Consider the following 11537-nt stretch of genomic DNA (forward strand, 5'->3'; position numbering starts at 1 on the left):
GGCCACACTTGGGTTGCTTGGGAAGCTTGGACATTGGAAAAGAGATGAGTGATGGATGATGGGTGATGGGTGGAGTGATGGAGTTGTAAGAAAGGGATGGGTGGAGAGAGAGAGAGTTGACTTTTGGAATGGGAAAGGGATGGGTTGCTTGTACTTGTGATAGGGTGTGTACTTGATTGATTGATTGATTGATTGACGGGATAGGTTGTACAGATTCTCTCAGAATTCTCATGCACGAAGTTTTCCTCGAAATGAACGTGGGCCCACATCTTCTGGCCTGGGTATTGTATCAGTGCGCGAGACACGATGTTGGAACCGTGGCGACGGCGCGGTCGCTAGGGTACAAGTTTTGAGTTGAGCGGACTCAGAATCACTGGATATGACTTAGGATTATGCATAAATGTTAATTACAGGTGAGGGTTGTCGAAATTCGACTGGGAGGACCGCAAAAGCTTATAGAGCAATACGGTCTAGGATACGGGTCTTACAAGGTAGCATTCTGCCTTCCCCCACTCATGAAAGAGAAGACCAGCCTGATCATCCTATCCTTGTAATCTCTCCTGCCATAGAGCCCACCGCAACTGCAATTTCTCCGGTTATAGATCACACAGCAACCACGGTCTCCCCATCCGTAGGTCGCACAACAACTGCGATTTCTCCTATTATAGGTCATGTAACGTCTGTAGTTTCTCCTGCCACAGATCGAATTGTTGCTACCACATCTCCTATGACTCGCTCACATGCTAAGTCATTATCTCCCGAAGTTCTAGCACAACGATTCCCTTCTCCTATTCCAAGTGCTCATCTTCTCCCCGTGAAGACTGCCTACAAGGGGAAATTAACCATCTCGGAGGAGGATAGTTCGTTAGACTATTCGGCCAATACTCCCAGTAGGGAAACATCTTCCTCTACAAGTTTGATCAACGAAGGGGATGTTCTGTTCGATCAAGAAGTTGATGCTGAGGTAGACATTGAAGAAAAAGGTGAGGTTAGGGCTGAATCTTCATCCCCTAAAATCCAGTCCAGTCATTCGGATGTTCCTCCCCCAATTGTGATGACTTCTTTCGAAGAAGAAGAACTTGACTATGGAGGGTCTGACTGTTCTCCCAAGGTGAATATTTTCATTTCTTTTGATGCTTCATATTCTTCATGTATCATGGAAACCACTGATGTAACTGCTCATAAGGTGTCTACACTGAGGGAAGCAAAAGTTCTTCTAGCGGAGATTAAAGTACGAATGGAAAATATATTTCTTCCCCAAAGTGCGGAGGTGAGTCAAGATATCACAGAGGTCCTGCCAATGGTTACTGCCATGTTTGCTATCCCTGTTTATGCTGATAAATCTCTTATTGTATGCCCTTCTCCTATCCAACCGGTAGTTCAAAGTCTGGAATTCTTTTCTAATCCAGTGATGTTCCAACCCCAACGACCTTGGATTCCAGTACTGGAGGAGCTCACGAAATTTATTTTAATGTCGCGATCGTGGATACGGACATGCCCACATCTTCTGAGCCAGGAACCCGTTCTATTCAGGCTACTTCTGCAATTGCCCCTTGAGAGGGTATACTCTTTTCTTCTTTCTTTTACATTGTATATACATATACATTCGTTTCCTCTCTTTTTAACTATATTTTATTTTATTTGTTTATTACTTTGTTTTAGGTATCACTATACCAACTCCGAGTGACTCTGAAGGTTCCAACTCGGTGGCTACAGTTTCTGATAGGCTTTCATTGGAGAGATTATCACCTCCTATGCAAACATTTTTCAAGAATGCAATCTCTATCATCATAAGTGCTTTTAGGGATCCAGCTCAATGGCCTTTCTTGGATAGTGCTTTAGCTGTTCTCGACCATTAAGCTCGTTTGGCCCATATCAATGTTCAATCTCTTCACAGCTCCTTATCACAATTCTATAATTCCATCAATAATCTAGAGGTGGCACGAAATGTAGTTGTTGCTCTGGAGATTTTAAAACATCAAAGAGAATTGATGTTTCTTAATGAAAAGCTTTCTCAAACAGATGACATCCTCTCTAATTGTGACGCTACTAATCATTCTCTACACGAAAAGTTGAAAGCTTCCAACAAAAATAAGACGATCATCGACAACCAAATTGCCCTTCTAGAGAAAGAGATTATGCTGGTCAAGGTTTAAAGAGAAGAAGAGTTGAACATTTTTCAAGTCAAAGAAGAGCTTAAAAGGAATGCCTGGATTGCTAATCTCGAAAGGATGGATGTAACACCCCGTACTTTCAGTACTCGGGTGTCACCACATAGATCTAAATTAACTTACATGTGTGTGGTAACCCATGTAATTTACCTTACACGTCACCATCCAATGACTCTCAACCTATCCATCTTAACCCTTAGATTTTGGACTATGACAACTCACAACACCATCATAAGATTTGAGATCAATCTGTCCATTTGACTATCACAAGTTGACCTCGTACTTAAATAAATAGAAATTTTATCTTTAGAATCTTGATCATGATGACATTTCGTTATACGCCTATTTAGTACAATTGAATTATATAAAATGAATTTAGGGATCAAAATCACAAGATCCACTGTTCATCAGTCTACAACGTCCCGTAAGAAGATCCATCATTTGAAAGCACAGATCGGATTATTTGATTTCATATCTAACTCCCAAATCACACTTAAACATTCGCTAGGACCCCTAGAGTTATCGATAATTAAATCCTAGACAATCCAATCGTTGGACCGTTTAAATCCTCAGTAAATCGTGATTTGGAAATTAGAGATCCACGTGGTATGGCTCACTTTAATGTTGAGAAACCCTAACATTAGTATGTAGCTAAATGGCACATGGGGGTAGTTCCGCATCTTACATATAGGTAAGCAAATAATGACGATAAGGATAATAATAATAATAGTAACAATTAAATAATTAATAATATAAAATCATGGGATGGATAGTCCTAATAACCTACAAAGCGGGACCCACAACCGAAAATAAATGCAGAGGATAATAATAACAATAATAAAATAATAAATAATAATAGAAATAAAATTTATATAATATTAGTATTTGGACTAGTGATATACTATGAAGGTCTTAAATGTACATCGAGACCTATGTATTAAAATTCATATAAATAACTTAGGAAAAAAATAGAATAAAATCTACAAGAATAATAATAATAATAGTAGTAGTAATAATAATGATAATAATAATAATAATAATAAATAATATTATTATTATTAGAAGGGTTGTAACATGATGTTTAATGCTATAAAAACATAATAGGTCATATAATCTATAGTCTAGCCATTGATTTCTAGCTTAAATGGTCCCTTGGACCCTTTTAACCATTGACGTTCAATCTCGGGAAGATCCGACCACTAAATTGGTGGGAAATCCATAAATAAGGCCCGAATCAAGTCGTGGGCCCCATCTAGGCATTGGATCTACTTGATCTTTGATTAAGGACCATTCTTGGGGCCTCCAAAGTGGAATGGATGGAGTGGATTTCCCAAAAACATCACGGTGGGCCCCACACATGCGTTGCATGTGTACCTGGGGTGGTGCACTCGTCGTGCACCGTACCAGCTGGAGCAGTCAAAGCTCCTTTGACTGAGCTTTCTCTTAAGAGAAAGTCTCTCTCTCTCTCCCTCTGGTTTTCAACAGCAGACAGATAACCGCCCGTGTCTGTGATCATGGCCCATGAGGGTGGGTCCAATTCCATGATCTGAACCGTCCGTTTATTCAAGGCAGTGGGCTGAACAAAACCCAACTATTACATTGGGTTTTCCAGTGCTTATGGACTCACGATTCTCAACGTAAGGAGAGCCTACAAACACAAAGTTTCCAAAAATGGAAACTGTCTCCACCGCCAGCTTGGCGATCCGTGTGAACTCTTCCTCCCTACATCTTAACCGTCCCTTGGAGGAGAATCTCGGTCGTTCAATGCCAGCAAATCCATCTTGGGAATAAAAGAAAAATAAAAGAGAAAAAGAGGAAGAAAAATGGTCGTTTCCTCCTAGCTTCGAACCCACCACTCAAACCTTACCTAAGCTTCGAAACATAGCATTTCCTAGCTATATTCCATCGATTTAGATCGTCCAATGCATCCGCTTCCAAGAAAAACACCATGTACCAAGATCTGCCATTAATGGCGGTCTTCTTCTCCACCAAGAAGCAATCGGTTGCTGGTGGTTTTGGCCTTTGTCCGGCCTCGTCTAAGCTTTGTGGGATGTGTCTGAAAAGAAAAAAAAAAAAGACAGAGAAAGAAACGAAGAAGGAGGGTGGTGCGGCTGTTGCACCGCACCACCGTGACCAACTCAAACTGGGCCGAATCTGGACCGAGTCTAGATTGAGTCACACGCGGGACTGATTCAGTCCAGGCACCACTGTTCCTTTGCACGTCTAGGAGGAAGGAAAGAAAAGAGTAGAAGAAAGAATGAAGAGAAGAGAAGGACTCTAGCTGGAGAAACTCGATATCAGCTACGCTCAAGGTAAAGACCCTTCTCTTGTAAGGTGTTAGATGGATGGTTCAGATTGATTTTCTGGACTGTCCTCGCGTCCGCCCCACGCCTGCATTGTGGAACTAAAACAGGCCTTCATCGGGCCGTGCAAATGACTGAAAACGGGCCTTCATTCGGGCCATGCAATGCATAAAAAAATGGCCTCGACTGGGCCTTGATGTGAGCTGAAAACGGGCCTTAGCTGGGCCTTGAATCAAGTTGAAAACAACCCTCAACTAGGCCATGATTTGAGCTGAAAATCAGTCCAAAGGGCTGGTTTGCAAACTTCCTCCAGCTGATTCGTTAGGTGGGCCGAGATTAGCCCTTAAATGGGTCATAATCCGGTCCATGATCTGGGCTGAAACCAGTCTCTGGTTGGGCCTTGTGCTGGGCCGAAATTAGTCCTAGAGCTGGGCCGAAAGCAAACCCAGAATTGGGCCGAAATCAGTCCAAAACTCATGCCAAAAACCATGCTAAAACACAATGGGCCTGGACTAGGCCCAGCCTCAGTTTGCATAAGTTGAGCCCAACTTCATAGGTTGGGTAAATCCCTATAAGCCCACCTAGTTGCGGTTAACCATTAATAGGTTAATTTTACTAATATTAGTTATTATGGGTACTCGATATTAACAAATATCATTATTAATATTATTCTTATGTTGTCATTAGTAGATTAGTTATTTTAAATTAGTGTTGATAGTACTAACTGATAATTATTATTTATCATTACTCCACTTCTAATATTATTTTAAATTAATTATAGGAATTTGATTTCAAACTCTAAGCCAAACCTTAAAATTAAATTAGTGGATAAAGCCCTAAATCTAAGTAACCTACACCATAAGTTATGTTCCTAATCGTAGATAGTGTATAAAACTTGAATCTGACCATTTGAGTTGATTCACTTCTTTCACCGGGTTGAGTTCCATTATAGGGTCGTTTTACCATTATGAGTCACTATTGGTATTATTATTCATTGTGGGTTGTTAGGTATTTTAATATAATATTAGCCGTTGTAATATTCCTAAAATTTATAACTAATTTATTTATTAATTTTACTCATTTATTATTTCCATTAATAATATCATTAATGGCCACACAAACTAGAGTCCAAATTCCATAATCAAAACTTAGGATCTAAGCATAAGACTAAACTTTAGGGTGAAACCCTAAACCTAAGTGATCCAAACCTTAGGTTATCATCTTGACCATGGATAGTTTGTAGAACTTTGATCTAACCATACAATCTTACGATTTATGGTAGGATTCGACTCTAAGGGCGTCCTAGCAACAATGTGGACGGTTCAAATTATAAGGTGATGATTCTTCCCCTTGAGCTTCCCATCTTTCCATTATCTTAAGTTATAGTTTGTGCTTTAATTTATAATTGATATCTCTCTTTTATAATCACGTGTGTTAGTTGGTGGAAGTTGAATTGCTATATTGCTTGCTTAATATTCATCCTGTATATTTATTCGTGAATTACTTGTGGATTGTTTATGGAACTTAAATTGGTACATCAGTGGGAAACCCTCACTTATAAATGTACACCCATACTTGGGATGTAACCCAACTGGTTGTGATTGAAATGAACCTTCAACCTAGTGGCTATTGAATGGTGATTTAAATTGATCAATGATGTGGGCCTACCGTCCAGGGTTGCTGTGCCCAATGGTTTTCGATGATGGTCTTTTATCGCATGGTTTTGACATTTGCCCTATGTGGTTTATTTTGATACTCGCCCTATGTGGCTCGTTTTGATATTTTTCCTATATGGGTTTGATATTTTATACTGTGCAACTATGCGATGGTAAGCCCCATATACTGTAATATGATTGGCTACTAGTCGACGGGTTTCCATTAAACATCCTAAGATGGTAGTCTCATGGGCCGGGGACGGTGGTCACGGGACACTATGCTCGACCCGTCAGCTTATGTTGGGCCATGTGCTCCCCGTAGTGACCATGAGCTTATTTAAATTGGTTGGTTGCAATTGGCCAATAACGAGTTGACTAATCATGCACGCATAGCACAAACTAACATCTATTGTTGTCGTACATGACATACGAATTTGGCTGACTGGATGTTTTACCTGGGACACAAACCATCATCTATTGTTATCATATGTATTTATCTGTTTGGATGTTTTACCCAGGGCATAGACCGTTTGGATGTTTTACCCGAGTCGATGATTGCATGGGTGACGAGCCCAATATCCGTCTGGATGTTTTACTCGGGACAATGATTGCATTCATGCATCTATGCATATAATAAGACTGCATTTACTCTGTTTTGACTGCCTAAATGTTTTATACTATTTCTTACCTAATGCGACTGTGTGTAATCTTGAGGGGAATTCACACTAAGTTGGCCACTCATCTATTGAATATATAACCGTACAGGTCGCTTAATTGATTTTCTGGTTCAGATTGATGAGGAACAAAGTACCACTGCGAAGATGCATGATTGTATTGTCAAGAGTTACTACATGGTTTTATAGTTCTAGATTTGTTACAATTTGCTTTGTTTACATGTAATATCATTTTACTTTGTAATTATAAGTTTGGGACGTTAGTTTGTATAAATCATTATGGGCAACTTCTTGTACATCCTAAACATAAATTAAATTTTTCATTATGTATGATTTGTCCATTTTACGCCCATCTGCTTACTCTGATAGTTAAAAAAATAAACTCGAATTTGACCATCCTTTAAGGTTAACACTCGGGTTTTTGGAAAACGGGTCGTGTACTCGGGTCCTAAAAAGTCAAGGTGTTATAACGGAACAAGCGAGGAACAGGGAAGCTGTTGCTTCTTTCAAATTGGAATTGGCCGGTGTTCCTGATCATGCCAAGGTCATTCTTGAGGCTGAATGAATGACTACTATAGCACAAATTTAGTTAAAAGAAGATTTGCAGCACTATATAACAGCATTAGGCATGTCTGAGGATCTATAGAAATTGTATTTTTCATGTAAATTTCTTTGCTTCTTTTTATGTGGTAGCGTATTGATGAATTGTAACGTTTTATTCAAAGCAAACATATTCTTGGCAATACAATCATCGATTTTGGATACATATTGATGCAATATTTATATGATCATGTTTCGCCATATCTACAATTAATCATAATTATGAATCACAAAACATTCCTATGTGATGTTCATTTTAATGGGTGAAACTATTTCTGTTTTAAAGTCAGTAGAGTCAGTTTTGCACACAGTTTAAGCTCTTGAGTAGTGGAGCAATCACAGTTTCTTAGACTCATAAGTAGTTAGAGTCAGGTCTTATGTGAATGGCCTTTGTAACTCTCTGGAGTTCAGGGGGCTTATCACTACCAATGAGTTCACAAACCACGATCCATCAGAGGAGCCCAGTGAAGCTACTGAGGTCGTGAACTTAATGGGATTTACGCACAGGATTGACCACAATAACTCTCTAGAGTTCACAGGGTATGCAAGGCTACCTTCAATACCAAATCCAAGGCCGTCAGTCCATCAATGGAGGGGTGTTTTTATTAAGACCCTATCCCCATGAGCTACTACTAAATTCAAGCTAGGGACCTAGGGGGGTCTTATTCTATTTCCCATTTTTCTTCGTCTGTAAATTCGGACCCATTCAAGGGAGGATATTCATCCTCATCCATGACACTATCGAAGAGCTATACAGACAACATTGGTCTCACGCGTGACTAGCCGTTGAAGACTTTTGGCCTTTTAAGGCTTTTAGTCACTGGCTCCGTCCGCTGCCCACAATGATGTCGTTGGGTGAACGTCCCCGAACCCTTATGGTACTAGGAGGATGCTCTAACGTCGAGACCAAGCGGATGCATGAGCGCACGAGGGCTATATACCAGTAAGTCGTGTCTCCCACTGTGTCGTGGTCGGTTGGAAGGAAGCATGACCTTACCCGCCCGAGTGAGGGGGCAATGTTAGGTTGAGTTTGACCAACTTGATGAATGGGTTCACTATCGTTGAGCCGGGCCCGATATTGGCATGTGAAGAATGAGGTCTCTTCCACTTACCCAGTTGTACGCTTAGATGGGGCGGCAAGTTGGCGTAAAGTGTACTAGATCCCGGTGATTATCCAGAGAGAACTATACTGATATTTGATGCTCCAGTGATGAACGATATTAATATGTAGATTCAGATGAGGATTGGTATGCTTGAGTTGCATCTCGCATATGTCATTGGCCATATAGGCCCTACATTATATAGCCTTGGTATGGCCGATAGTATTAATGCCTCGCATCGCATAGCCTTGATATGACTAATAACATTCATGGACTTACCGGCATGTCTCCACATTACTCTGATATTGTATACTTGGGACTTACCTTGCGCATACACTTACACCACCCTCTAAGCTTTCTATAAGCTTATCCACGACCGTTACGTGCAAGCACTACTAAAAAATAGGGCAACGCCGACAGTTTTTCATTGACTTTCCTCGATGGCTTTTAGCCATCAGACGGTCTGTCGGGAAAAGGGGCATGGACGTTGCTCGCCGATGGATTTTAGTCGTTGACGTCTATGGCAACTAAGGGCAACGATTTTAGCCATCGGCATTTTCGACGGCTAAAACCGTCGGCTGTGGAGGAAGGAAAAAACCATTGGTATTGTCGATGGCAAAAAGTCGTCGACGTTTCTCATAAGAAAAATTAATAATAATAATTACTTGATTAATCAACACACATATCTAAAACTAGATATACCCATTTCTCTAAGGGTATGTTTACACTTGGGATCACCAGATTTATAAACTGGTCAAATCCACGAAGGGTGCCAACCACAACCCTGTTCGCGTTTAGCTTAATTTGAAGCTTCTTGTCCATGTATTTCTTGAGAAAAGGTCGAAGAAAAGGTGCATGCATTTTTAAAAATGTGGATATCATTTCCCAATCGAAATAGCAAACTGATAATAATACTAAAATTGACATTTACTTCGGACAATTTTGTTAATTATGAAACATGATGATAGCTCCTGCAGTTTGCATAACAATAGCGAACTAAGTATTCTACATCCTTCCTACTGAATTTAACTGAGCATAAGTTGAATTATAAACACAGCAAGTCCTCACCTGGCTTGCTTCTGACAACAAATAGAGGACTAAGGAGAAGTAGAAGGTATGGCTTCTTGGGTAACGTAATTGGTTGGCAACTGAAGTTAGGAAAAGGTAGCGCCCTTTTGGATCCAAATTCGTTATCATGACCTGGAAAATGTCCGTGGTAGGACTGACTGAAAATTCATCCACGGGAGTGGTGTAGATAGCCTGCAATTCCCTGAGAATTAAGCATCCACAAGAGGTTCCATTTCCAATGGTGTTAAAAATCCAGTAAAAAAATCAACTAGTTCTTTTGTCAAATGCAGAAAACGCATCCTTTAGTGTTTGCACTATATGAAGAGGAAACATATCCTTTAATATTTAAACCTTACTGGCTGATGAAGAGTCAAGTACAAACGTAAAAAAAAAAAAAAAATCTTTTATGTGGGACTTCATGTAACAAAGAAAAGCTGATTTTACCAAAAGGATCATGGCACTTCTTTTTAGGAACTTCCCTTATAACTTCTATCCTGCACTAATGAACAAACTATAACCCAGAGCTAGCAACAACATTATAATTGGTGATAATTGGCAGATATTGAAGGCCATTTGCATCACCTTTTAATGCATGCTTCCTGTCTCGCAAAACAATACTCTTTGAGTTCAATCTTAGGGTGCATCTGATACAGCTGACTAATTTAAAAGGTTTAATAGTGTCCTTTTGGGAAGAAATAATAAGCTGTTTCATTATTTCAGAACTTTTGTTCAATTCCAGAATATTGGGGTATTTTTTCACCTACTAGCCATGCTGAACATAAAAGAGTTTTAAAATTTGTCCTCTTTCACGTGCTTGAAGAACTTAGTGGACCCAGAGCTAGAGATGGTGCAAAGAAAGGGTTACCTGCATGCCTAAGTAAAGCACAAGGGATTTGATGAGGGGTACATTGTACTGAGTCCCAGCAAGTGTAGCCTCGCTTTGAGGAAGCAACAGACTCTAATTTAGCTCCACTAAAAGTGGAGATCCCTTTTTCCATGACTGCAGCAACAAAATAAGGAAACAACACACAATGTGCGTAGAACACAAAAGAAACAGATGATTAACACAATGATTGTACTGCATCGCTAGTCTAAAGACCCAGCTACCCAACTCACCAAACTAAGTGAAACTGAAGGACAATAGAAAGGTAACAATGCCCAAAGATGCATGGGAAACACTACTCCAAAGTAAAACAAAAGAAGAAGGTAGGTAGAATATATGAAGCACCATACCCTTTGAACAACAACCAAATATTTGATCCCCAAAAGGGTTCCATGACGAATTTCCCATTCTTGTCTACAATGGAAGAAATAGCAAGAGGATTATAAAAGAAATAAACTAGCAATAGTCAAGCTCATTCCATCAATAGCAGTAATTACACCACGAAGACAGAACAGTACCAGTTCCTTCATAATCATTACTTGCATCTTTAGTAAGATATTCAGTGTTTCATGAACTAGTGAAGGATGCATGTACTTAGTGTGGCACCTAGTGCTTGAGCACAAGTTTCTCAAACAGGGGCAACAACCTGATCGAAAACATAATCTCCAAAACCGCATCAACAGATCAAGGAAGAGATTCACTAAATGAAAATCACTAAACAAAAAGAAGAAGAGCAAGAACATAGACAAATGCAAGAGCACTTTAATAAGAATGAATCAAAGCAGGGAAAAAATAAACATTTGAGAAGCTCCACTCAAAACAATGAAAGTAGCATTAATTATGGCACTTTCCTTTATATTTTCTTGGAGAGAGAGAGAGAGAGAGAGAGAGAGAGAGAGAGAGAGAGAGAGAGAGAGCATTGATGATGGTTCGTCATCCATGTGGATACAAAGCTTTTATTCTACATAAACTAGAGGCCTTCACAGGCAGAGTAAAAGACTCAAATTGAAAATAGATAAATAAAAAGCATACCGATCTAACGATAGTACATAAAGGAAGTGAATAGCACAATCTTGAAGTATT

The 11537-nt window shown here is 39.7% G+C and overlaps 1 protein-coding gene across 2 annotated transcripts; it reads right to left on the minus strand.

Moving 5' to 3' along the window:
- Nucleotides 1-9286: 9286 nt before the first annotated feature.
- Nucleotides 9287-11309, minus strand: LOC131232943 (uncharacterized). Of its 2 annotated transcripts, none has more exons than XM_058229486.1 (4): nt 10973-11309; nt 10805-10868; nt 10437-10571; nt 9287-9763 (listed from the first exon to the last, which is right to left on the minus strand). In XM_058229486.1, exons 1-4 carry the CDS (start codon nt 11195-11197, stop codon nt 9738-9740), a joined length of 450 nt encoding a protein of 149 aa, XP_058085469.1. In that variant the 5' UTR covers nt 11198-11309; the 3' UTR covers nt 9287-9737. The 2 variants fall into 2 exon arrangements, 1 of the variants encoding a protein (XP_058085469.1); XR_009164999.1 differs by having other exon boundaries at nt 9295-9763; nt 10968-11300.
- Nucleotides 11310-11537: the final 228 nt, after the last annotated feature.

This window comes from Magnolia sinica, chromosome 18 (genome assembly GCF_029962835.1).
Source record: "Magnolia sinica isolate HGM2019 chromosome 18, MsV1, whole genome shotgun sequence".
Classification (NCBI taxonomy): domain Eukaryota; kingdom Viridiplantae; phylum Streptophyta; class Magnoliopsida; order Magnoliales; family Magnoliaceae; genus Magnolia; species Magnolia sinica.